The sequence below is a fragment of the Clupea harengus genome, chromosome 11 (genome assembly GCF_900700415.2).
Source record: "Clupea harengus chromosome 11, Ch_v2.0.2, whole genome shotgun sequence".
NCBI lineage: Eukaryota > Metazoa > Chordata > Actinopteri > Clupeiformes > Clupeidae > Clupea > Clupea harengus.
The window spans coordinates 24,080,800-24,108,425 of record NC_045162.1 but is presented as its reverse complement, the minus strand read 5'-3'; the positions used below and the strand labels follow the sequence as shown (position 1 = coordinate 24,108,425).

Sequence of the window (27,626 nt, the reverse complement as noted above, 5' to 3'; positions counted from 1 at the left end):
TCCATCATGCCTCCTGTCTAACACATGTTTAATTCTGCGTTTTGTTCTTGCTTTTAATGAGGGGCTTTGCATCATGGCAGGATGGCAGAGTGTTTTTCCATGGGTTACTTTTAAAATGTCTCCCAAAACTTCTCCCTCTGCCTGAGCTTTTTAGTCTGCCTTTGCACAAAAGCTGCAGCCTCATTTCTGTTTGGTTGGAAAGGCCGTCCTTCAGGTGCCGGTAACGAAGGCTTTTGAATTTCTGCTCCGTTTAGATGTCAAGGAGATGTTCCTTTCACAGCTCTAAAGGTTTGCCTGGAGGACATCTCTGTTGTTTTCTTTGTCGGCCTCCTCATTTGAGAGAGGTGAAAGGAGACATGGAGAACGGAATGGAGGTGTGTGAGGGATGGAGGGAGGGAGGGAGGGAGGGAGAATGGGTGGAGGAAAGACAGTGGAAAGACAGTGTGTTACTGTCACCTCTCTCTGTTCAGACTTCATGTAGTCCCTCTCCTCTGCACTTACACGATGGGTAACTGTTTCAACAACCCATGTTGCACGTGTTATGGAGAACATGTTCACATACTTCACTCCCGCCTGAGTGTAAAGCTCATCACCATCCCAATGTTTATTTAGAACAGATCGGAATTTAAGTAATTTGACAGGCAGACAGGCAGAATCGAATAAAAGGAAACACAATGAATACACTTTTTAAATACAATTTGTAGTCATTCAGGCCATTTCCCATGTAGTGGTGCTTCTTGACAAGCAGTTTAAATCTTGATAAGCAAACAAAATATATTAGCCTAATTATTGCATCCAGACATGATTAGGGTCACTACTAACACCTTTTGCCACGGCGATGCACATTATAACTATACTTACCTGATTGAGGACACAACTTATAGTTGAGACCTGTGACTTTGAGACCACCCCTGAACTTGAACCTTCCCTGGGTAGGCTAAGCCCAGCCTGTCCGTGCGTGTAATGGACTGTGCGTTATCCGAAGGGTAGAGTTGGCTGCGGCTGCGTGCACCAGTGACCTTGGACCTGACACGGGTTCATTTCCACCACACAAGAGCCACACATTCAGGTCAGACTCACACCCATCAGGCCCCAGGCCCACATGACTGGGGGTCGCCGCGGTCAGGGAGTTCACCAGCGCTCTGTGTCCACCATTAAAGGATTTGCACCGCTAAAGTATGGTGTGGTGCACTGTGGCTAGCATGTCGAGAGGAGAGTTTAACACAATAGCCATTTTGGCTCAGTGATATTTTTCTGTCTTATCTGTAGGCTGATAGGGCTGCTTGCTGATTGCCCTCAGGCAGGACATATATGTCAGTGAGCGTTAATGTTTACTGAAGGTCATTGTGGGTAGGCTTAACCCTCTTGTGAACTCTGCCCGTGTATCTTATCACTGGCTGTATAGAGATACTTTTTTCTGATAAATACAGTATAGATACAGTAATTTTGTGATGGTTCAAAGAAGAAGGGAAAGAATAATCTTTGGGTTCATTGAATTGGTCTAAATTATGTCTAAATGATCCTCCAAATCTAACCTAATTTCGCCTCAAATGCATCAGTGACTGTATCACTGCGGGAGCAGGCAATGCTGCTCTTCAACATAAGTGGATAAATGTGTTTTAGTGGGTCATAGTGAATATGTAGACTATATGGAATTGTGTGTGACCTCTTACATTTGTGTACATGTTTAAATGTGTGGTTTGAATTGCACCGTGAGCTAGTCCATGCTGAGCTGAACCTCCGATTTGTCCACCTTGAGAACATAAGATATTGTGTTTACTCTCCTGGCGTAGTCCCTTTCAGTAATCCCGAGGTAAACCACCACCATGCCTGAGCTCTTCTGCCTCATTCATCAGTTTGATGCCTTCTGAGTAAAGACGGGTTCATCTGATCCAAGCCTAAGCACCTGCCGCTCTTCATTAGAGAGAATCCTCTCCGGCTAACCTCGCCTCTTATGCAACACGCTCGTCGTCTCTTAGCAGTGGTCTTCAGAAAAAGAGAAGGAAGTCTGAATGAAGGAGAGAAAGTAGAGAAGGCAGCAGGAAAGAACAGGTAAATGGGGGGGGGGAAAGGGGCAGGTGAAGTGTACCAAGAGGATGGGAGGTGATGCAGTCATTTATAGAAACTGGAGCTGTGTGACATACTCATAAGTAGCGCTTGTCAGGGCCATCTCTGCTAAGCTAGGAAGTACCTCACAGCTGTCCCTGCCGGTTCAGAGGAGTGGGTGTTTCAGTGGTTTGTGTTGATTTTATTTGGAGCGTGCTCAGTTGTGGTTATTTCGCCTATTGATTTTATTGGGTTTCCAATGGAGTGGCTTATGGTTTTATTCCACCTAGATTTCAGTGCATCAATTTGATTTGTGCATCAGCTGCTCAAAGAGAAAAAAAATCAATGGCCTGAGTTGGTGATCTTTTAGGCATCACTTACTTTCAGTACAATGGGACTTCAGCAGTTTAATCATTCAGCGCTGTTTGATAGCCCAGGAAACGTATCCACATCTTGACCAGTTTTACTCAGGGCGGTAGTAAGATGGAGCTTCCCGTCATCATCTTGTCTCTCATGTTACCCAGATAATGGCAAGTCTGCGTCTCTCTGCGTTCTCCCTCTGTAGTTCTGTGGCTTGTTTTATGGCCCATGTTTATGGGTCATTCAGTTTACAGGAAGCAGCACCAGGTCTGTCAGTCAGTCAGACTCAGTGTTAACTGGAAGGCTTTTAACTGGAAGGGTTTCTGCACATTGTGTGTTCATTGTTAGATGGATGGTAAATGGACTGCATTGATATAGCGCTTTTTTACTCATTAGAGCGCTTTACAGGTTAATGATGTAACATTAACATCTATCCATTCACACACACACCGATGGTGGAGGCTACCATGCAGGGTGCCAACCTGCACATCAGGAGCGGTTGGGGGTTCAGTGTCGTGCTCCAAGACACTTTGACCCACGGTCAGGAGGAGTTGGGATCAACTCTACCTAAACCACTGTCGCCCTCGTTACAGATGTGTTTTTGGGCGTCAGTGGGTTTTGCCGGATTGTTAATCCTTCCAGGTGAACCATTTGCAGTGGTTTGGCTCCTGTGGGCTGTGGTTGATTTCCTTCGCATCAGTGTCAACTTTGGTCATGCGAGATGTTTGCTTGTTCATTTTGTCTGGTTGAAAAACGAACTAAAAAACAGATTTGTACCGGGTTATTTTTATGATTTTTTTTACAAATCTTGACAGTGTAATAATGATACTTTGTTGTTTTGTTTTGTTTTCATTCCAGTGTGCATGTCTCTTGGGTTTTTATTAGCTGGCTGATTTTCATTAACATTTGCATGCTGCTCTGCATAAAACATCTTCAAAACACAATGGGACCCAACACCTGTTGGCAACAAAAGCCTAGATGCTTGCATGCACCATTTTAAATGAGCAAAGTCTGAACATACTCTTGAAATCCTCTGACGCACAACACAGGCAGCACAATCCACTCACTCTTATGTGTGCATTAGTCATCTGTTGTAGTTATTTTTATAATGATGTTTGTGTGGATTTGCATCAGTGAAACCTTACTGCTATGGAGTCCTTCAACATGGTATGATGGGGAGGGCCGAGGCCCATCTGGCGGTCCTGGGCATACTCTCCTCTTTCATTAAGAATCACAGAGGAGCGCTGTAGTCAAGCAGGCACAGATACACACCCTAGGCCTCACAAATGGAGTTCATTTGGTTACGAGGCACATTCATTTTATATAGTCTACTTTTTATTGGCACTCTTATTAAACCTCAGCCCCGTCTACAGCACAGCCATGCCAAACAGAGCATGGAGCTTGAGGCTGTGTGTGCGTGCGCGGGCATTAACATGAGTGTGTGTTTGAGAGTTGGTGTGTGTGTGTGTAATGGATGAAAAACGAAAATAAGTGCACTATAAAAACATCCTGTATTTGTTTGTTCAAGGGAGATGGCGTGTGCGTATTGCATTAAATGGGAGTGCAACTATACTTTATGCATTTGTGTGTGTGTGTGTATGTCCACACTCAGTTCAGCTCCCACCTGATTATCATGAAGTCCTAAGGCCTACTGTGTCATCCCCATAGAAGCACTCCGTCGGCTGCTCTCGGATCAGGAGCGACCACCCCATCCCCCCGCAATAGCCTTCACCCCAAAGCCATCTTCCTTTGCCTCGGACCGACGTAGACCAACACCCATTTCCACTAGAAACGCTCTCAACCACCACCATCATCATCATCATCATTTTCATTGAGCATCTCTCTCCAAGATGTGGTGCCATTAGCCAGCACTCTAATGCAGCCCAATCAATGTGCCACTTTGGCGCCCCTGATTGCGTTACTCTGATTTCCCTCTCTCGTTTATCTCGACTCTCAAATCATTTCTGGGGCTCTTTTCTCGCTAAACTACCAGCGCTGATTTCATAAGGATGAAGGATAAAAGGTTTTAGGAGGCTGGGATGGCTGTCTGGTTGTCAGTTTTGGTCCTTTGTTGCCAGGGGGTTATTGATGGCTGGGAGGACATCATAAGGGTAGCGTTTCTGTTGGGGAAAAGTGAACAACCCATTGCAGGAGAGCGGTCATCTTACTTCTTTGTTCTCTAATTTTCAGGCTGTGCCTAATCCCGTTCAGTCATTGTAATATCATTCCACCCAATCCATGCACAGCAGGGATTATCTTTTGATTGTTGAAATGGATTATCTCTTAAACTGTTGTCCACTGTATGCTGCCTAATACAGTGCATCATATCAATCTTTGCCCCATTTAAGCCTACCCCTCAATAAATCGTTTTTCTTTCTTTCTCTTATTGGTCTGAACAGCTTGTTGAGAGTCCCCCAGATCGTGAAGATGAGACCATGGTGCCAGTACTGACCTCCAAAAAAGCCAGCGAATTACCGGTGAACGAAGTTGTGTGTACCCTGCAGGTAAGGTCTCATTAGTGTGATTGCGTGTCCCATCATATAGTGTCACTGTCATAGGTTCATTCATTGGGAAAAGTAGTCATCTAGGGAAAAAATGGTGGTGTTTGTCCAGAGAAACTCAATCAAGTATTTGCCTTACTATTCACCCACTCTCCTGGATGACTGTAGTTCCCAACTCCCAAAAGCCGTTCCCAACTCTCAACTCTCAACCCTTCTGAGAGTACATGTGAGGAGGGAGCAGGAATGCACGGGCAGGAATGTCTAGCCTCACAAACTAAAAGTAGAAGTTCCCCAAGATTCTGTTTGAGTCATCTGGATCTGCTTAACCGCACAGCGTCTGCAGCAGAAGCTGGAGCCACTAAGATTTGTCTATCAGTGCAAAACACATCCCTCATCACAAACTCACAGTCTCTCGTGTCCTCTTTTGACACGTTTGTCTCATCAGCCCCGGTCACGGTCCAGTTAAGTGACTGGATGGACCACCAGAGCTGCAGTCAGAGGCAGCAGGCAATACCAATCAAGCATGTGGTTATCTTATTGGTTAATACCGATATTTTAAGTGGCTGATTACAGAGCCCAGAAGAGGCCCAGAGGCATTTTTCTGTTCAGAATTCATTTATAGCCCCCAAAATGAATTGCTAGCAAAAGTTAAGAAATTGTGTTTTCTGTTGCGAGACCATATTTTAGAGAATTCTTTTGACATACCTGGTTCCACTAAGACGGCTAGAAATGGTTTTGGCCTTGCCTTGGAACAGCATGTGAAAAATGATATCTTATTATAACTTCCACCAGTGGCCTTGCGCAGATGTCTCCTCACGTTCAGTCTGCATGAACCAGGGCCCAGGGTGCTTCACAGCCCTGGATGGCAGGCTGTGTCTAATGGGAAGAGTCTGATGACGGCAATGACAGACACTCAAGAGGATGGGGAAGAGGAAGAGAGAGAGAGAACGATGGAGCACAACTCATTCCTCCAGTCAGTCCTCAGCAGCACACCGCGCCTTGTCACACATTAGTCTGACTGGGCTCTGGCCTCCAGCATGCCTGTCACAAGGCCATCTGCTGCAGAGAGAGCCACCATTAGCACAGCTCCCGCCATCACACCTCCATCCTCACCGGAGACGCGCATTACAGCGGATAAATAACACAGACAGGCACCACCTTATCACCCACAGCTGCTGAATTCTGCTTCAGGCTCTATTTGTATTGCCAGTCTGTAACATACACATGACCTAATGATGATGGGACGAAGGACTGGAATATTTGTATGTAGCAGAAAAGTGGTTACGACTTGTTGGACATTTGTTGTCATGTTCTCCTTGGCTGTGGTAGTTGTCTGTCTGTTTGCTTTTTCCTGGATTATTCTCTGATATTTTCCAATTTTTATTTATACATTTTTATATTGGGATTTCTTTTACCTTTTCATCATTTTTTTCATTAGACTTGAGGTTTGCTTGATGTATTTTTTTTTCCCGAGCCATAATAAACCCCTATTTCTTTTTGCACTTCTTGAGGTTTTTTTTGGCCACACCCACCTACAGATGGTAACTCTTTGCTCAGTGGTGCGTTTTCCAAAAGCGACTTTGAGCAACCACTGTGGTAACTGTGGAGACAGTGTTCTAAACGATAGTCTCTCTATCTCCTAACTACTATTTTAGTTAAATATAACTCAGTTGGGCACGTTGGTGGGCAGATGCTAATCAGTGACTTATTAGAGTTTTTTTCTTTCAGGCTCTGCATGGTATAGGTGCATTGATATGACATGTAATGCGATCTGCTATGGTCAGATAGATGGGGCTCAGTGTTGCAGTGACCTTTGTCTCAAATGATGCCCTGGCAGCAGATCCATAGCACATGGTCAGACATGCCCATGCTGTGTGCTCCTCCCCCACAGCCCGCCCCGTAGGTGTGGCTCTCCAGATCACACGAGTTTGGTCCTTTGCCCCCAAGCTGGCTGATATGGAGTCACAGTTGCTCTGCAGTTGGTAGTACAGAGCAGATTCTAACAAAGGCTGTCAGTGTTGGCGTCAACCATTCCTTCTCTCTGTATCTGTCTGTCTCACAAACAAAATACCCTACAGCCTTTTGTTAGTTAGTTTGGGGGGGGGGGGAACAAGGTTTCAAAAAGCCATTGTTCCACCTCAGTGAGTCAAGTCACAACCCATTTGCAAACTGATTGCCACTGCTGTGTGTCCGCCTAGCCCACGGCTCTTTTTGGCATGCTGTTTGGGCCTCATGATCAGCTGCTCACTATACATCTGTCTCGTCTGTCTATTCATCTCTTTCTCTCTCCCTCTTCCCCCTCTCCATCCCCTTTTCCCTAGGCTGACCTGCAGTTTGGCCTGACTCATGAAGAGGTGGTCCGTCGTCGTGCCTACCATGGCTGGAACGAGTTTGACATCAACGAGGAAGAGCCGCTGTGGAGGAAGTACATCTCACAGGTAGGAGGGCGTTACGAGGAGCACCGTTTTTCCACGAGCGTCTGGATGCCGTTTTTTCCACGAGGGTCTGGACGCTGTTTTTCCACGAGCGTCTGGACGCTGTTTTTCCACCAGGCGCCGTTTGTTCCGCTGAGGTATTTGTGGGTGTTTTATGAGGCCCATCATGGGCACAGAAGGGACGGCCTCAGGCCACGTTAAACGGAAAGACGTGAGAAAACATGTTCAAAATGTCCAGCGGGGGTCCAGAGGGTGAAATCTCAGCCAACCCCCTTATTTGACAGCCGGAGTTTCATGGTCCTGTGGGCTAATTATAGCAGACCAAATGGGGGCTTTTTACCTCAGCTCAGCTTTTCACCCACTTTTCTGTTCACCACTCCTCCTTTTTTGTTAATCATTCTCCTCTCTTTTGCACTCCTCTCTCAGCTTCCCTTCTTTGTTCCTCCTCTCCTCACCACTCACCTACCTCACCACTGCCTCATTTGTCCTCACCTGCCTCTTCGTCACCTGTCTATACTTCCACTCTTTTCTTCTCCCCATCTGCTCTCCCCTCCACCCTTCAAGGACTCCTCCAGCCCCTGGATGTTTCCCTGCCTCTCTCTGACTCCAGCGGCTCATTTCCTGTTCGGTCTGATGTAGCCACCTGTGGAGACATGGAAACCCCCCACCACTACCACTGCTGTGTGCTGTGAGCTCCTCCATATTTAGACCACAGCATGATCTCCTGAACACTGAACCCATTAAACCGATCCACCACTCTGCTTTCGTTTTTTTTTCTCTTTTCTTCAGCAGATGATGGCTGCAGATAAATCAATGCCCAAATCAAAACAATCTATTTTGAGATTCCCTGCTCTTCTACAGGATGTAAAAACTGTACTTATGTTTTTCTCCTCTCTGCTCCCTCGCTGTTACAGGTTGTGCTTAGCCTATCTTGTCAGACCCTAAGTGGCAGCCAGCTTTCAATTACCCTTCTCCTGGTTGCATCTCTCCCATTCGGAGGGGCTGCTTCGTTTCAGTTTGGGCAATGTTGCGTAGCAGCCAGACACGGAGCGTTTAGGAGTCCGGGTCAGAGCTTCCGCTCTGGTGCTTAATGTGAGCCGTGGGGTGGAGGAGTGCTGGGGGTGTTGGATAGCTGTCAGGAGGTGTGCTGCTCCTCTACAGCTCCCAGTGAACAGCAACAAGGAGATGGGTCTTTAATCTGTCACTTCAGATGCAGCCAATGCTTTGAGGAAGCTACGAGGCTCAGTCAAGCTTGCGTCTCTCTCTTTTTTTTCTTCTTTTTTTTTTTGCCCCGTCTCTCTATTCCTCTGTGTTGCTCTTGTTTTCCTCTCTCTCTCTCTCTCTCTCTCTCTCTCTCTCTCTCTCTCTCTCTCTCTCTCTCTCTGTTGCTATTCTTGGAGCTTTACGCCATTACTCCTCCCACACTTCACCAGCTAAGACAAGTCAAAGTTGGCCATGATCCCATATGCCTGAATAGTAAAAGATCTTCCTAGTATCACACAAAAATCTCCAATCTGCACAAATACATTTTTAAATTTTTTGTGTAGTTTTTAAATAAGAGTTAAGTCGTTTAGCATGTTTGTAGGTGTAATGTAGGCAGGACTTTAAGAACACCAAAGGGAGTTTCCTGAAGCTAGCAGAAAAGCTAATGGGACAGCAGGACCGCTAGCCTACTGATGGGCTCCTAAGTGTCGTTGGTGTGAGAGAGGGAGGTGACTTCCCCCAAAGACTCAAGGCCAATGCCTGTATCAGGTCTTATTTTTGATCTCCCTGTATCCAGCACACTAATTACATTGCACTTATAATTTTCTCCGCACAGAGCCCCGCTCAATTACTCAATCAAAGGAAATAATCACATCTCAGCCGCACAGATCCTCTAATTGCTAGTTACCAGAGACATGGCAGTCCGTGATTGTCGGATCCCACCACACACACACACACACTAAATCCTATTCTCTCTGAACAGCCCCCTCTCCCTCTCCCTCTCACTCTCTCTCTGTCCCTCTCTCACTCTCTCTCTGACCCTCTCTCACCGACCCTCTCCCTCTCACTCTCTCTCTCTCTCTCTCTCTCACTATCCCTCTCTCTCTCACTATCCCTCTCTCTCTGACCCTCTCCCTCTCTGTCCCTCTCTCTCGCTCTCACTCTCCCTCTGACCCTCTCCCTCTCTGTCCCTCTCTCTCGCTCTCACTCTCCCTCTCTCTCTCTCGCGCTCTCTCTCTCTCTCTGGGGATGGCAGAGGCATTAGTAGGCAGGAGCTGGTGCGGTTGCTTCAGAGCCTTTGTCCTTTTCTCATTGTGTTGATGGAGGCACACGGTGACGAGGCATGATTCAGTGGAGCAGCTCGCTGAGGCAGCGGCGCTCAAGCCCTGCGTGTTGTAGCTCGGCCTTATCTATCCTCTAGTCCACTCAGGCCTGCGGCCACCAAGAAGGGCTTTCCGCTCTGTACCCGCACAGCTCAGGGTGTCAGTCCCTGAAGTACACTCCGTTCTGTTCTCAAAACATCTGTCATGTGGTGGGGTTGTTGTTTTTTTTTGTTTGTTTTTTTCTGAAATTGTTTCTAGAATATTCTCATTCTTTGCGTGCGAACAGTGCAAATGCTGGGCCACAGGCGCAGCCACCGCAGACCATGTCAGATTTGGGTCGCGTGGTGTTATATTGATCGTGGTGTGGCATAGTGCCCTGCTTTTTTTTTCTCGCATACAATGCATACCTGGCGGTCTGCTGCTCCATGAGTGTGCACAAGCGTTGTGGTCGTCTCCACACACCAAATGGCTGGATAAAGAAACGGATTTCCTGCAAGAAAGATCATAACAATGATTGTGTCCAAAGCTGTCATAATACTGCAAACATTTATTCTGTGGTTTCTTGCCTTCTGTTTGCCAAAGTGGGTTGTTGTTGACACACGGATGCTGTGATTGCCCTTTTGCCTGGATGAAAAAACAGACACTTTTAACCAAAGCATTCTGCAGCCCAATGTAGGCCATTGTGTGCGCTAGTAGCAGGGGTGATAAGAGTGATGACTGCATTTCTTCTTCTTTATTCAGTAAAGAATCGCTCTTATCACCCTTATAATCACTGCTACCTGAGCACACGATGACCTTGAGTTTTTGTTGCGCTGTTGTCTGTCCGAGCTGCTGAATCTGTGAATGAGTCTGTGTCTGTCCTGTTTGCATTTTGTGTGTCATTTCCCAAAGTAGGTTTACTGTGAATGTGTACTGGATTGTCTTGCCTATCAGTTGGTTGTTTTTCACTGAAGTGAGACCCTTGTGTAATCTCCCTTACTGTTCTTCTTTCCTTTCATTCTTTCTGTCTTGTTGTTTTTTTTTTTTTTTTCTCTCTCTCTCATCCTCTTTACTGCCTGCAGTTTAAGGACCCCCTTATCATGCTGCTACTGGCCTCTGCTGTTATCAGTGTGTTGATGCGGCAGTTCGACGATGCCTTCAGCATCACAGTGGTATGAACATTCACCCTATTTGTTGGCTCAGTTATTTTAATCAGTGAAACAAAGAAACAAAAGAAGGCTCAAGAAGTAAAATGATCCATTCATTCATTCATGGTGTCGTTCATCACAGAGAGGGATTCTGTATCATTGTATCTTTCCCCTCTTCCACAGGCCATCATTATTGTCGTGACCGTTGCCTTTGTACAGGTAAGATGTTCTTTGCTTGTCTGATTGTGTTGGGGTCTCAGAGTAGCGGTCGGGATGACCATTTAATTAGCATATATCTGTGGTTAATAGAGATGATTGCTGCCAGTTTCATCTGTGTTCCGTGTGTGTGTGTGTGTGTGTGTGTGTGTGTGTGTGTGTGTGTGTGTGTGTGTGTGTGTGTGTGTGTGTGTGTGTGTGTGTGTGTGTGTGTGTGTGTGTGTTTGCGACAGGGACAGAAGGACAGTGGCCATAAAAGCCTTCAGTGAGATGAAGGAGAAAATAAAGAGGAAATTGGAAAAAGGCTTTAGAGTGAAAGCCTGGTGTGTGTATGTGTGTGTGTATGTGTAAAGGAGTTAGTTCAGGGGGGCTTTATTATCGGTGTGTGTGTGTGTGTTTGCGTGTGTGTGTGTGAAGGAGTTAGTTCAGGGCTTTATTGTCTGTGTGTCTGTATGATTTGTTTAGTGGCAGTCTTGAGGCCTAACCCCAGGGCTTGGCCTCTGATTCTCTCTATCTTTCTGCTTCTCTCTTTATGCTTAGCGTTTCTAAATGTTACCCATGAATGTCATTTCCTTATTTGTTGACATTTTTGATGCAGGAAATCTCTCTCTCCATCTCATTGTCTATTTGTTTTTTGTTTGTTTGTTTTTTAGGAGTACCGCTCTGAGAAGTCACTGGAGGAGTTGGGTAAACTCGTGCCTCCAGAATGTCACTGGTAAATAGATTACACACATTCTTTCCCCTCTTTCTTTTTTGTTATCTCTCTTTCCTCATGGCTTGTATTTTCTCTCTTATTTCCTTGACCTTCACCATGTACAGTGCACCCATGCTCAAACCCGAACAAAAAACATTTTGCATATTGCATATTTGCATATGCAAACACAAACACAAACAACACACACACATACAACTATGCAGAACATATAATCTGACCCAGGCAGCATACTCTTAAACTCCTGAAACACTCACACAGGAACACACACACTCTCACTCTCTCTCACTTTTACACACACACACACACACACTCACTCACTCACTCACTCACTCACTCACTCTCACTCTCTTTTATACACACACACACACACTCACACACCTGACCACTTTCATCATATGAATAGGTTAACCACCTTGTCAATGGCAGATGAAACATGTTGAGCAGGAACCAAGGAAGTTTCCGTGCCCTCTCCCTCCCTCCCTCCCTCCCTTCAGCTCCCCATGAAAGACACACTTCTTCAAATAAGGATGTGATAGAGAGAGAGAAGAGAGAGAGACACTCTGTGTATTTTCCATTTCAAAGATGGCCCGTAGCTTCACATTTGCACTTCAAATAAACCCAATGCCCATGGCCCAAAGCCACCCCATCCACCCGTACAGCCTGACCAGCCACCCCCCCCAATCCAAGCCAAGCACCGTCACCCTCTGCTCCCTCTCACCCACCCCTGTCCTCCATCCCGAGCCCCACCACCTGAATACTCACACCATCCTGCCAACCCAGAGACCAGCGATGTGCCTCGACTACAGATCTGAGAAGGGGATTGTTAGTGCTGAATGATTGGGTGTGATGGCTGGCGGTGGGGAAGGGCTGTCTGCTGTGGCTGCTGTGCGCTGTGAAACGTTCCCAGAGTCGTCTCATGCCAGCCAGGGCACGCTCACCCTCGGGTTCACAGACCTCACCTCAGCATAACCCAGATTTCAGCAGACAGCCTCAAGGTCTGCCAATTCACACGCTTCTTTTGGCCTGCTTTCACAAGCTCTGCTCTGCTCTGCTCTCTCTCTCTCTATCTCTCTCTCTCTCTCACACGCTCACACACAATCTCTCTCTCACACGCTCACACACAATCTTTCTCTCACATTCTAACAGTCTCCCTGCATGTCTCTCGAACCTTGCCCTCACTTACCCACTTACCCACTTTCTCACTTGGTCCCCTCACCATCACATCACTTTAAAGTGTTTTTTTTTCTCACTTTCTATCCACTCTTTTCGCTCTCTTTTTTCTATTACTGTCTCTCCCCTCTTTTCTCTCTCCCTCTCCCCCTCTCTCTCTCTCTCTCTCTCTCTCTCTCTCTTTCTCCCTCTCTCTCTGTCTCTTTCTTTCTTTCTCCCTCTCTCTCTCACTTTCTCTCTGTCTTCCCTTCTCTCACACCAGTATACGGGAAGGGCACATGGAACACTCGCTAGCGCGGGAGCTGGTTCCTGGAGACACCGTCTGCCTCTCCACTGGGGAAAGGGTGCCAGCTGACCTACGCCTCTTTGAGGTACACACACACACACACACACACACACACACACACACACACACACACACACACACACACAGGCAGAGACACACACACAATTTCTATAATGTATGTACTTGATACTCATACCATCTCTCTATGACGATGTAATCAAACAAACACTCAGGCAGTCTTTATATTGCCTTTGTTTTGCTCTTGCGCCTCAAGCCTAGTGTCGCATGCTTCAATTGTATCTAATCACAAGCTCCAGAAATAGCAGTGGTGTGTTTGCATGAGCACCGGCAGCGATCCCAGCCCCTCTTCTCACTCCCCCTCCCTCCCTCAGGCCTCTGACCTGTCAGTGGATGAGTCCAGTCTGACGGGAGAGACCACCCCCTGCTCCAAATCCTCCGCCCCACAGCCTTCTGGCACCAATGGCGACATCACATCCCGGAGCAACATCGCCTTCATGGGCACACTGGTGCGATGTGGAAAGGCCAAGGTACCATAGAGCGTCTGTACCACGTTGCCTTGGAGAAATGCTAAATATGTTAGCACTGAGCGAGATCTGGAGAAAGCTCATACCAGCATGACACATGTGTAACGTAAAGACTAAAAGTATATGACCTGCAGTAGCACATTTATATAATAGATTGATATGATGCTATATAATATAATGACAAGTCTACCAGTCTTCACATGTCTTTACATGATGCATCATTTTAAACATATCCCGCACGCTTAATTATTGTGTCTTACAGGGGATTGTCATCGGTACTGGAGAAAATTCTGAGTTTGGAGAGGTGTTCAAGATGATGCAGGCTGAGGAGGTGAAGATCCTGCCAGTTTAGGGAGCAACAATGATTGATAAATATGAAATTAATCCTTTTTTTAGTTTACAGGATTAGGTTTTGCTAAGGATGAAATAAACAATATGACACATTCCCCTTTCCCCCTCACTCTTTCCTTTGTCCCACAGGCCCCCAAAACCCCTCTGCAGAAGAGCATGGACCTGCTGGGGAAACAGCTCTCCCTCTACTCCTTTGGGATCATAGGTGGGCACAGTTCACATTTAGTGTGTCTTTGCCACATGCATTACACTGCCTTGATCGTGTGTGTCTCTGGCTGTGTCATTTTGCCCATATTGAGCGGCTCGGGCACGTTGCTGCGCCCCTGTGTCTTGAGCTAACGAGCTTTCTCTCTTCTGCCCATTTCCGGTTGGCAGGAGTCATCATGCTGGTCGGGTGGCTGCAGGGCAAGCACATCATGGACATGTTCACCATCGGCGTCAGGTGAGCGCAGATGTGGCAGGAACATGGATGGGCAAAGTGCCAGCAAGCTTAATGTCGGCACAAAGATCCTAATGTTGACCCAAGTGCAGCTGTGCCCAAGTGCACACAGGGGCTGTTTGAGCAGCGGTTAGCATCCGGATGGGTTGGCTGTGGAGGGTGTGTGAGGTGTTGGAGTTGTCAACGAATACTATAGGGAAAGGGTCAGGTGACAGTGTGCTCAGTTTAAGGTTTTATTTGAACTTGTGTGTGTGTGTGTGTGTGTGTGTGTGTGTGTGTGTGTGTGTGTGTGTGTGTGTGTGTGTGTGTGTGTGTGTGTGTGTGTGTGTGTGTGTGTGTGTGTGTGTGTGTGTGTGTGTGTGTGTGTGTGTGTGTGTGTGTGTGTGTGTGTGTGTGTGTGTGTGTGTGATCTGTACCTACTCTGTTACAGATCATTTTTGATGTGGTTGCGATGTACTGTAGGTGTTGGGTCCAGTTATTTGTTGTTCTTAACACACCTCTTAAGTAACACTTTTACCTCTCTCTCCGTTCCAGCCTGGCGGTGGCAGCGATCCCTGAGGGCCTGCCCATTGTGGTGACAGTGACTCTGGCCCTGGGGGTGATGAGGATGGTCAAGAAGCGGGCCATCGTCAAGAAGCTGCCCATCGTGGAGACACTGAGTACGTCCTTCATTCTTTGTCTCTGAATTACGCTGGTGTCTGCCATGTCCTCTTTCAGTGGACATCATTGTCCAAAATAAATCTCTGGGGATGGACTCGGTTCTTGTAAGCCAGTGGAGCAATCGCTTCGTTTACTGGAGCGGAATAGAGGGACTCCGCCGCCCCCACCCACCACTGCTCCATCACCCTGTTCACTGTGATCCATGCCAGTGTCCTGCACGCCCCTGTGATTTGTGTGGCTCGGGGGCAGCGGGAGGGCAGGAGGCTGTCCTGAGCGTCCTCCGAGGAAGCCTTCATCTCACAGCTGACTGAATGTAATCAGACAGCACTGAGAAATGGCTCTTCTGCTACAGCCGAACTCTTCATCAGCTCAGAAGAGCTCGCTGCACTGAGCTGGCGTGTGTGTGTGTGTGTGTGTGTGTGTGTGTGTCTGTGTGTTTGGGGGGAGTTGGTCAAGTGAAATCGCAGTGATTGGAAAATTTCACTCTTCATTAGCTGCCAGCGTAGTGGCTCAGGTGACCGTGAGTCTGGCAGCCCTCGGCCTGATCAATCACATTACGGAGATGCATGTCATGTGAGACCACACAGTGGGGCAGAGGGAGGGAGGGGGTGGAAGAAAATGTCCAAAACCTCCAGCACTCACATGCGCCTCTGGTCTACAAAAGAGAGAGACTTTCCCTGGCCAAGGCTTGCATAGCGATGTGTTAAATAACTGTTTCGGTTTCAGTCAAAGTGAGTAATGAGCAGTGGTCAGATTACAGGGCAAACGTCCTCATAAACAGCCGTGTGTGTGTGTGTGTGTGTGTGTGTGTGTGTGTGTGTGTGTGTGTGAGACTGAGGGCATAAATATTTATGCTCTCCCCATCTGTTCCGTGCCCACAGTGTGTGTCCCACAGGTGTGTGTGTTAGTGTGTGTGCCCCATAGGTGTGTGTTAGTCTGCTGAATTGGTTGTTTGGGCACATCAGAGTCTCAGTGGTGAATTGCTTTCTTCTCATAGTCATGTCTCAGAACATGGGAGTCTGCTTTTTTCAAAACAACCCTTGCTGACCCAAACCTAAAATGAATAACCTATTGTTACGAGCTTCCTGTCATTAACCTCCATCTTTTCTCCGTGACTTTGTGTCATAGGCTGCTGCAACGTCATCTGTTCGGACAAGACGGGCACCCTGACGAAGAATGAGATGACTGTGACGCACCTTTTCACCGCCGATGGCCTCCATGCAGAAGTAAGACCACATAGTCGACTCGCATGCTAAGGTCAAGCAGCTTGACCCCTGACCCCTGACCATTAAAACAGCTGCTTAGCCCAGGGTTAAAATTCCACTCCTTAATCTCACTAGCCCTGAACACAAAGAGTCGGAAAATGTCCTTGAAGAGTTTGTTTTTCTTAATCCCCCCCCCCCTCCCCCCCAACATTCCTGCCCTGTGCTCACACTCTTCTTTTCCCCTGCCTTTGTCTTCTCCTCTCTCTCTCTCTCTCTCTCTCTCTCTCTCTCTCTCTCTCGCTCTTTCTCTCTCTTTCTCGCTCTCCCTTTCATTTCTCTCTCTCTCCCCCTCTCTCTCTCTCTCTCTTTCTGTTCCCTTACTTCTGCATCTGCTACCCTGCTAAGGGTGTGTGAGGTCTGTCGTGGGAAGGGAACGTAGGGGCCCTCAATCATGTGATGGGCTTGTCTCCAAGCCCACGGTCCGGTTCAGCGGGTAGGACGGGCTAATGAGTCTGCTGGGGTGGTGCAGAGTGAGGCGGCTGGCTGCTGGTGGGCTGATGCCGGGCATCCTCTCGCTGAGCCACTGCTCATTTACGATGCATGGCCACAGGCATGGTTTAATAGAGCTGTCTGGGAGGACAGGCAAATCTGGTTGTTGGCAGGACACGCCATAACCTTTTGTTTGTGTGTGTGTGTGTGTGTGTGTGTGTGTGTGTGTGTGTGTGTGTTTATTTGACTGTTTGTGTGTGTGTGTGTGTGTGCATGCATGTGTATGGCATTTCCGTCTGCTTTCCAACTCAACTGGAAAGCACTAGCAAGGGCCACAGTCACAAGTTCATTTCCCAAAGAGAACAATTACTGATTGAATCTGTGCACTCGTGTACTCCGCGATGACCGTGATAAAAGCCGCTAAGTGAACAGCGGGGAGCGTGTCTCTCACCCGGTGTCCATCACTGTGTCTCTCAGGTGACGGGCGTGGGCTACAACAACGCTGGAGAAGTTCTTCTGAACGGGGAGTTGGTGCACGGCTTCTCCAACGTCTCCATCCGCAAGGTCGTTGAGGTGAGTGGAGGAGCTGGAGACGGACCCTTCACAATTTGGGACCGGGAGACTACAGTCCTCTTTTTGTGCTTTTATACCATTTAGAAACCCCCCACACACACACACTCTCTCTCTCTCACTCACACACACACGCACACACACACCTCTTCAGTGCTTATGGCTGGGAGGGGGACGATCTACAATGGATGACTGTACAGTGTATTTGGAGAGTAATTTTCTCCTTGGTCTGCTCTTTTCTGATTTCCCCTGCCATGTCCCAGGCTGGCTGTGTGTGTAACGATGCGGTCATCAGGAACGGCACACTGATGGGGAAACCCACAGAGGGAGCCCTCATCGCCCTGGCCATGAAGGTACGTCACCCACCCCTCCTCCCCCAGCGCTGGGGCTCCGTCTGAGCAACATCCGCTCAGAATCTACCTGTTATAGTCAGGTGGCTTAATGCACAATTTAAGCTCGATCGTGACAAGAGTGATAAAAGCATGAAATTTGACACACAATTAGCTTATACCCTACTAAAAGATATTAGAAGGGGTGCCCAAGTGAAACTGCTAATTTTTTTGTTTTAATGAGATATTAAGTTTTGACCGAAATCAAGATATGCGTTACTTGTGGTACGATTTTCAAAACGGTTATTTTGCCTAGAAATGCTTACCAAATAAGTATTAAAGCAGTTATTTATGCATGTTTGTGTTTTCTTGTTTGTTTTTGATATGCACTAGTTTAAACAAATGTCCCTTTAAGTAGCAAAACAGACAAAAAGACTTGTGCCTGTGCGCGCGCTCATCCAAGATGGCAGGAAATATGTAATTCTGCTATATCTGTAGGTAAAACTGTTATTTTACCACCATTTAAAACCATATTTGCATTTGTATCTTTTATATGTATAAGTAGGCTACTGTAATATTTTATTAAAGATTTGCTTCAACATCATTAAAATAGCACCAACAAAGGCGCATTACAGTACCAGTAGCTTACCGCAGAAAAGCGGTCAAATTGGCGCAGATTGAGCGTGTCTTTTTTGTACATCAAAACTGATCATATGAGGAATGTGCTGTTATAAATTGACAAATGTGACGATGAAAAATGGACAAGCCAATAGCATTTGTCGAGCTTATCGAGTACATAGAAGAATGTATAGAAAAAGGAACTGGTATGTTTAAACTTTCTGAGCTGTCGTTGAAGATATTGGAGTTAAAAAAAAACATAAATAAAACCAGGTTAAATAATGCTTTGTTAGAACATTACAAAGAGACTCTTTAAGAACAAACTGATGGAAGAAACACCGTTTTAGTTTTCCGGGATGCAATAAGCACGCAGGCTATGGAAGGATGCTTTGAAACAACACAACGTTTCAGAAGACGCCGAAATTCTACCGAGGGCTGCAACAATTGTAAGGAAAGACATTTTTGCTCACAAAGGATTACATTTATCTGGGTGCTTTCCATTGGACTGCTATTCAAAATGTTTACCGTCTAGCTTAAAGTCTCTCGTTTCTATCATTCTTTATGGTCTCAACATAGAGGATCAAGAGAAGTCTGAAAGCCAGGCATGTTTGGCCAAAACTGGCCAAACTCGCATTTCAGCATCTCGTGAGCCACCCCTACCACTATATGTTGGGCTAAACATGCATAGCTCCACCAGAAGTAAGACATTGATAGAAAAGATATTCCAAATGGGCATTTCTGTTTCCTATGATCGTATCATTGAGATAGAAGATTGGCTAGCGACGTCTCTTTGCGAGCGCTAGGCCAGATTGGAGTGCGCCCATGTTCATGTTCATGTGGCTGAATTTGTGATAAATCGTTGATGAGTGCGTTCACATCAATTTTACAGACATCATAGGATTCAAATAATAATAATAATAAATACGAGAATATTTGTATCATTAACAATTATGTTTCACGTTTATAGTCATGATTCTACGAGGCATCGTGATAAATAAATAAATAAAACGAGAACGCCCGTTCAATTTAAGAATCGGTGCACAGCTACACTTTGGTCGTTTAAGAACCGATTTCCAGGCGTTCATGGATCAGGATGAGATCTTTTCTTAGGTTGGTCTTTCGAAGTTCATAAGAAGATATTTAAGACACTTAACAAAATGTGCGAGAATGAGGTCCATTGCTCACAATCCCAGCTCCACGACATCAGTCTCCTCATTTCACGGAACTGTCAGCATCTTTCAGTTTACAACAGAAAGTGTGCCTGGCGAAAATAGGCCCCCACTAGTTCTGCCGTCTGGAACAGAGCACCAAGGATAACCAAAGAGCTATGTAATGGTCCCTGCAGTTCAGTTTCCGTTCCAGCCTGCAAAATAACACCACTTCACGGCAATGTTAGCGTTAGGTTTGGATCCTCAAAGTCTCTACTGTATGCAGAGAGCTGATTAAGTACACCTGCAAACAGCGCTGCTCATGTTGCAAATGTGTTCAAGAAAAGTTGAGGTGCAAGCCAATGTGTTAATGTGATTGTCCAGAGAGCAAATCGTAGGGCAATTTATAACAGCACATTCCTCATATGATCAGTTTTGATGTACGAAAAGACACGCTCAATCTGCGCCAATTTTATCGCTTTTTTGCGGTAGGCTATACTGGTAGTGTAATGCGCCTTTGTTGGTGCTATTTTAAGTACTTATACATATAAAAGATACAAATGCAAATATGGTTTTAAATGGTGGTAAAATAACTGTTTTACCTACAAATATAGCAGAATTACATATTTCCCACCATCTTGGATGAGCGCGCGCACAAGCACAAGTCTTTTTGTCTGTTTTGCTACTTAAAGGGACATTTGTTTAAACTAGTGCATATCAAAAACAAACAAGAAAACACAAACATGCATAAATAACTGCTTTAATACTTATTTGGTAAGCATTTTTAGGCAAAATAACCGTTTTGAAAATCGTACCACAAGTAACGCATATCTTGATTTCGGTCAAAACTTAATATCTCATTAAAACGAAAAAATGAGCAGTTTCACTTGGGCACCCCTTCTAATATCTTTTAGTAGGGTATAAGCTAATTGTGTGCCAAATTTCATGCTTTTATCACTCTTATCACGATCGCGTTGTTAAGCCACCTGACTATTAGCTGTGACGCACCAATCTATATTACGACGCTATACTCCTACATGTACATAACGCAGGATCTATATTACACCGCTTTACTCCTACATGTACATAACGCCAGAACGAATAGAGGTAGAATTAAGGTTAAATGGCTGCTAATTCACATGCATCAAGAGAGATGGTAGAGACATTTCAAATGAATTACAGATGATGTTCAAAAAGGCCTGTGCAAGTAATCTGGAGGAATGAGGAATGAAAACGGCCATGACTGGCATGGGAAAAGCATGCATACATCTGCTGCCATGTATTTGTGGGGGCTGTACGAGTGAACTCGATACGCCAGGTTAGCTTTTAAGTGCGGTGCAGAGAACTGAAGTAAGTGGCTGCTGTTGTTTTTATTGACCCACTGACTCCTGTGCAAACAAGCCTCCCCTGCCGGGTGGACCCCTCCCTCTCTCAAATGTGACAGAGCAGTGTGGCGTGACTGGTGTGCCCTCAGGGATGTGACCTGGGTTGAGCCCAGCCATGGCTGTCACTTTATAGACCAGAAGTATTTACACACACTCGCACATTAGCTTACACAGGGAGGGATGCAAGAAAAGAATAGGCATATATACTTGGGAAGCCATGTTGCTCACATTACACGTTACTAAGAGTTGATATAGTCATACAGTACATGTAACACTAAACTAAACAACTAACATGCATACATTCTCATGTTTCCAACCCCTGACACTTAAACACACACACACACACATACCTACAGAAATGCACAAATGTTCAAAGCCCCATACACACACACACTGGCAACCTCAACCTTCATTCTCAAAGAGTACCCCCCCACACACTGTGGATAAACGGTCCTGTCATGATCACCTTGGGAGGGGAGCACAGGGCACACAGCTTGTGCTGCTGCTGCTGCTCCTGCTGCTGCTGCTGCTGTAGTACTGTTAGTGTCGCAGCAGGCATGTTCATATATCAGTGCAATAAAGTTCATGTGACTCTGGAGTTCCTCATATAGCATAGTCAGATAGTGCAACAAATACCATTGTGCCAATAATACTGAATTCAGATGGCAATTCGGTAGCTTTACTGTTGATGCAACATCACATCACATGTCTGCTACTTGCGTAATAATACACTGTATTTTAAGTATGGGAATTTATGTTTTTAATTGAGTTCATGTCCAAATGAAAAGGGAAAAGGTGATGTTATCATGGTTATACACCTATAGATCTATAGCTCTTTACATACAGCGGGTAAAATAAGTTTTGAACACGTCACCATTTTTCTCAGTAAATATATTTCCAAAGGAGCTATTGACGTAAAATGTTCACCAGAGGTTGGTAACAACCCAAGTAATCCATACACACAAAGAAACCAAAACAAATAAGTTCAGAAATTATATTATGGTAATAATTTGAAATGACACAGGGAAAAAGTATTGAACACATGAAGAAAGGGAGGTGAAAAAAGGCATGGAAAGCCAAGACAACAGCTGAAATCTATCAGTAATTAGAAAGCAATGCGGTGCATGTCAGTGTGTGTGTCAGTGCAAATTAATATCAGCTGGTTCAATCCCAATTGACGGCCTATAAAAAGGTGTCTCATTACCAAGGTGTCACACAAGAAACATCTCATGATGGGTTAAAGCAAAGAGCTCACTCAAAACCTTCGCAACCTTATTGTTGCAAAACATACTGATGCCATTGGTTACGGATGCATTTCTAAACTTCTGAAGGTTCCAGTTAGCACTGTTGGGGCCATAATCCGGAAGATTTCTGACAGAGGAGTGAAAAGAATTATCAGAGTTGTCCAAGAGCCAAGGACCACTTGTGGAGAGCTTCAGAAAGACCTGGAATTAGCAGGTACAATTGTTTCAAAGAAAACAATAAGTAATGCACTCAACCGCCATGGCCTGTATGCACACTCACCACGCAAGTCTCCATTGCTGAAGAAAAAGCATGTTGAAGCTTGTTTAAAGTTTGCTGCACAAGATTTGGACAAGCCTGTGAAATACTGGGAGAATATAGTCTGGTCAGATGAGAGCAAAATTAAACTCTTTGGATGCCATAATACACACCATGTTTGGAGGATAAATGGCACTGCTAAAACCTAAACCTATAAACATAGGTGAAGTTTGGAGGTGGGAACATCATGGTGTGGGGCTGCTTTTCAGCATAAGGTACTGGCAAACTTCACATAATTGAAGGAAGGATGAATGGAAAAATGTACCGAGACATTCTTGATAAAAATCTGCTGCCAACTACTAAGATGATGAAGATGACACGAGGGTGGACATTTCAGCAAGACAATGATCCCAAACACACAGCCAAGGAAATTCTGATTTGGTTTCAGAGAAAGAAAATAAAGTTGCTAGAGTAGAATCCAATTGAAAATCTATGGGAAGAACTGAAGATCAGAGTTCATAGAAGAGGCCCACAGAACCTTCAAGATTTGGAGACTGTTTGTGTGGAAGAATGGGCCAAAATCACACCTGAGTAATGCATATGACTAGTGTCATTTCACATTACTACACAACTTCATTTCTGAACTTATTTGTTTTGGTTTCTTTGTATGTATGGATTACTTGGTTTGTTACCAACAACTGGTGAAGATTTCATGTCAATAGCACCTTATACCAATATATTTACTGAGAAGAATGGTGAGGTGTTCAATACTTATTTTACCCGCTGTAAGTCTATACAAAGGGCTCATTCCACCGGCCGGCACCCAGCAGCTGTGTGAATGGTAGTTACTGTGGTTTGTTGTGTAGGCACAGGATTCTGGAGAGACAGAGGTCTGTGGTGGGCTGAGTAATGCTAAAATGCATCACTGCCCTGACGTCCTTCATTTATTACCTCTTTCATATTCATTTAATACATGTGCATGGTCACCCACACAGACATAAGTTTCACTTGGTTGATACAGCCTTTGCATGGAGGAACAGCCTCTCCCATGAAAACATGGCAAGCTGTAGCACTGTAGCTATAGTAATTACCACCTGTTAACTTCTTAAGTGTTACAACCAGATACTTTTCTACTGATGGGGATCTATACGTTAATGTGTGTGTGTGTGTGTGTGTGTGTGTGTGTGTGTGTGTGTTCTACAGATGGGTCTGGGGAGTGTTCAAGAGGAGTATGTCCGGCTGGAGGAGCAACCCTTCACCTCTGAGCAGAAGTGGATGGCCGTTCGCTGTGTCCACCGCACTCAGCAGGTAAGCTGGGCTCTGGGCTCTGGGCAGCGCTGCAGTGCGTGGCTCTCTCCCTGTGGTGCAGAGGGGCATGTTTACTCAGCACCGCCTCCACTGCCGCCCCCATACACCGCTGCGGTCACTGAACAGTTGGCTCTCATGAGCATTGCTAACAGAAACACTTAATGGTGATTTTGGCTGTGTGTGCGCGTGCGTGACCAGTGCTGGGGCTTTATGGCATTGATGGGGGGGTCCATTTGTTCTTTATCTGTTGTTTAAAGGTGCAGTGTATTAGTGTATAATCACCTCTAATAATGAATCGTTGTTTTTTCCGTTAGCTTAGAATGAACCTTTCATATCTACGAAGGGATTAGGTCCGCTGTGTCGCGCCACCATGTTTCTACAGTAGCCCAGAACGGACAAACCAATCCACTGGCACTAGAGAGGGCGTTTCGTATTTTTTTGGCACCTGATGGCCACTGTAGGTGCTTCTACACGCTTGGAAAGGGAGGGGTTTCAGTTGGTTGCAATCTGCAACCCCACCGCTAGATGTCACTAAATTCTACACACTGCACCTTTTGAAGTTGATGTGTTTATATCTCTGGTTATAATATTGAGAATTCCTTTTAAACCCTGGATTAACAGAGATATATGTATGTGACCTGCTATTCAGGACAAGGCTGGGACCTATTACATGAAGGGAGCCTACGAGCATGTGATCCGCTACTGCAGTGGATACCAGAGTAAAGGAGTAACACTTCCTTTCACCAACCAGCAGAGGGAGCTGTTCCAGCAGCAGAAGAGCTACATGGGCACAGCTGGCCTGAGGGGTATGTGACATTTAGCTGCCCTAATAAAATCCAAAATTGGAATACGGTGCAATGATAAAATAGAGCTTGTTTCTCCTGTTCAGAAATGCCAAATAATATGATGAAATATTTTAGTGTATAAGCCTAAGAAACTATCAACTTGTAGGTGTGGATGGTGTAGGTGTAGTCGCATCTCGAGGTGAGATGAATGTCAAGTTGTTTCTGTGCCAGTATCTCCAGAACTGAAAAACATACAGCCAAATAACCTGTGCTTTGCCGATCAGTGGCCTTAGAAGGCTATAGCTACAGGTAGAATTTCAGAGTTCGTTGAGATCAAATCCTCTCCAGTATTCTGTGTTCTCCCCCCCTGGATCTGTGTTATTGTCCTTCACTGTCCAGTCATCCACCGAGACTCATAATGTGAAGCAGGGGTTATGTATCTTAAAGTCAGTCTCCGCCATGCCCCCTTTTAGTGTTGATTTATTCTGAGTGTCATGGATGTCACTGAGTGTCTCGTCCCTCTCTGTCTACAGTGTTGGCATTTGCGTCAGGCTCTGAAATGGGCAGCCTGACTTTCCTGGGCCTGGTGGGCATGATTGACCCCCCTAGGGCAGGGGTGAAGGAGGCAGTGGGCACCCTCCTCAACTCAGGCGTTGCTGTCAAGATGATTACTGGAGACGCCCAGGAGACAGCTGTGTCTATTGGTAAAGCCTTTAACCCTGTCCTTACAATCTCTCTCTTTCTCTTTCTCTTTCTCTCTCTCTCTCTCTCTCTCTCTCTCTCTGTGTTTGTCTATCTGTACAGCTCTCTGTGCCTTTGCCACAGTCCCATGTTATTCAAGATGTCAGTGCTAAGGTCATGTGTTCTTCCCGTTCTAACCTCCATCCTCTCCTTGTGTGGTTGTATGCAGCGGGTCGGTTGGGTCTGTACACAAAGGGCTCCCAGTCTCTATCAGGAGAGGAGGTGGACAGGATGGACCTTCAGCAGCTGTCTCAGATAGTGCCCAGGGTACAGCGCCTTTTTCTGCCTCTCCCCTTGAATGCTTAATGGCCTAGATCTGTTGGAAGTGCGCCACAATTCTGTCCACTGTGTACAACATGAACCTGAGTGCTCAACTTGATGAAAAGATGTTGTAAAACAACCCTGAAAATGTTCCTTTTTGTCTGGTAATATTTGGCCTTAGAAAGTGTTTGGGAGGGTGACTGCCATGTTTTGTCTTGCAGATAGTGGTGTTCTTCAGAGCCAGTCCCAGACACAAGCTGAAGATAGTCAAGGTAATGGGCCAAAACAGCAGTCACACACACAGCAAAGCTTAGTTGCGGTGATGTAACACCTTGGCTCCTGATCAAGCATTAATATGTGTAAATAGTGTCTTTCCATTGTCTGTGTTAGGTAAGGTTAACCATTTTAGCCTTCTCAAACAATTGTCTTATCCAGGGTGCTTTCCATACTTTTCCCAGCAATATTCCTTTGTCTCTTTTTGCCTGCTTATGGCTGATGTATTAACACCAAGTCAATTTCCTGTATGCGAAAATATACTTGGGCAATAAATAGAATTCTGAATTCTGAATGGTCCCTACAGTCACTACAGAACATTGGAGCTGTGGTAGCCATGACTGGTGATGGGGTCAACGACGCCGTGGCACTGAAGGCAGCAGATATCGGTATTGCCATGGGCCAGACGGGCACAGACGTGTGCAGGGAGGCGGCAGACATGATCCTTGTGGACGACGACTTCCAGACCATCTTGTGAGAGCGTTGGAATGCCGAGTTTCGAGATCTTTTCGTTTTCGCCCAGTGTTCGAACTGTTCCATTGTCTCCAGGAAACCCCTGACTTATTTATTCTTTTCCACTCCCACCCTCAGGTCTGCCATTGAAGAGGGGAAGGGGATTTATAATAACATCAAGAACTTTGTGCGGTTCCAGCTCAGCACGTGAGTGTTTTTGACTTTGGGGGTTTCTTGTGGTGCTGTTGTGTGACCAGGACGCATAAGGACGTGCTGCTGTAATGCAGAGGCAGCACACCTGTGTGGTTTGATTGGCATATTTAAAAAAAAAACTGAATTTCAGTCTGTGGTCTGTGGCCTTTTCTTAGACGTTAAAGTAGGGGAAGTCTGAAAAATGAAAGGTGTCCAGTGTAAAGAAATTGTGTTTGTCCTTTAGGGCCTACTGAATGTGATGAAATAATGGCCAACCCCACAAAAGTCGCTTTATGTTCTGAAAGCTATTGTTTATATCTGAGGTAGCTGGGAAACTCGCCAGCTCACAGATACTGCACAGGATAAAAAGTACACAGAACACAGTGCTCCCTAGTGGTCAAATCCTGCACTGAGTACATTCATTCCTAATGACTGTTGTCTCCTATCCACCACTGTAGGAGTATTGCTGCCCTCACCCTCATCTCCCTGGCCACCCTCATGAACTTCCCCAACCCCCTCAATGCCATGCAGATCCTCTGGATCAATATCATCATGGATGGACCCCCTGCGCAGAGGTAACGGAGACCCCCGGAGCACCACCCACACACTCTTTTCATTCCTCTCGAGGTCATCACGTAGATCTCTCTAGTTCGCAAGCAAGGGACCCTTCAAATGTGAAAGCCTCTGCTTTTTCTTGTTGTTTAGTCCAGACAAAAGGTGTGTATTAGGGAATATGTCACTGATTTACACATCATCTAGATGTATGTACACAAGCTCCCATCAAGCACAGTTTTCCTTTCTCTCAGCTTGGGGGTGGAGCCAGTGGACCCTGATGTCATCAGGAAGCCTCCGCGGAACGTGCGTGACAGCATCATCACCCGCAGTCTCCTCGTCAAGGTCCTGGTGTCCTCCTTCATCATAGTGTGCGGAACCCTGTTTGTCTTCTGGAGAGAGGTGAAGGGCCACTCATGAACTACCACACACATACACAGACGCACACAGTCACACACAGTCACAGACACACACACACACACACACACACACACACAGCTCAGGCTCAGTGTGCCACCCTCACTGTGTTTGAAGACAGATGAAACGCCTCTAATAGATTCCAGATGTTCTGCGTCTCCCATCAATCACACATCTGTGCAGATACTTCCTGTTCCTAACTGTGTGTACTCAACCATTAGAAATCTGAACGTGCATCGCAAC

The 27,626-nt window shown here is 45.9% G+C and overlaps 1 protein-coding gene across 3 annotated transcripts in view; it reads left to right on the top strand.

Moving 5' to 3' along the window:
• atp2c1 (ATPase secretory pathway Ca2+ transporting 1) overlaps positions 1 to 27,626 on the top strand; it is a 38,294-nt gene that overhangs the window by 7,756 nt on the left and 2,912 nt on the right. For 2 of the 3 annotated variants that reach the window (XM_031576430.1, XM_031576432.1), the window contains exons 2-24: positions 4,806 to 4,910; positions 7,229 to 7,345; positions 10,710 to 10,799; positions 10,959 to 10,994; positions 11,645 to 11,706; positions 13,139 to 13,247; positions 13,555 to 13,710; positions 13,970 to 14,038; positions 14,188 to 14,263; positions 14,434 to 14,500; positions 15,032 to 15,156; positions 16,286 to 16,383; positions 17,329 to 17,424; positions 17,685 to 17,774; positions 23,605 to 23,709; positions 24,359 to 24,515; positions 25,028 to 25,198; positions 25,405 to 25,502; positions 25,718 to 25,768; positions 26,077 to 26,243; positions 26,361 to 26,429; positions 26,873 to 26,989; positions 27,221 to 27,368. In XM_031576430.1, coding sequence (XP_031432290.1) covers positions 4,806 to 4,910; positions 7,229 to 7,345; positions 10,710 to 10,799; positions 10,959 to 10,994; positions 11,645 to 11,706; positions 13,139 to 13,247; positions 13,555 to 13,710; positions 13,970 to 14,038; positions 14,188 to 14,263; positions 14,434 to 14,500; positions 15,032 to 15,156; positions 16,286 to 16,383; positions 17,329 to 17,424; positions 17,685 to 17,774; positions 23,605 to 23,709; positions 24,359 to 24,515; positions 25,028 to 25,198; positions 25,405 to 25,502; positions 25,718 to 25,768; positions 26,077 to 26,243; positions 26,361 to 26,429; positions 26,873 to 26,989; positions 27,221 to 27,368 — 2,379 coding nt within the window. Of the gene's footprint in view, positions 1 to 4,795; positions 4,911 to 7,228; positions 7,346 to 10,709; positions 10,800 to 10,958; positions 10,995 to 11,644; positions 11,707 to 13,138; positions 13,248 to 13,554; positions 13,711 to 13,969; positions 14,039 to 14,187; positions 14,264 to 14,433; positions 14,501 to 15,031; positions 15,157 to 16,285; positions 16,384 to 17,328; positions 17,425 to 17,684; positions 17,775 to 23,604; positions 23,710 to 24,358; positions 24,516 to 25,027; positions 25,199 to 25,404; positions 25,503 to 25,717; positions 25,769 to 26,076; positions 26,244 to 26,360; positions 26,430 to 26,872; positions 26,990 to 27,220; positions 27,369 to 27,626 lie in introns of all 3 variants that reach the window. The other variant, XM_031576433.1, reaches the window with a different exon arrangement.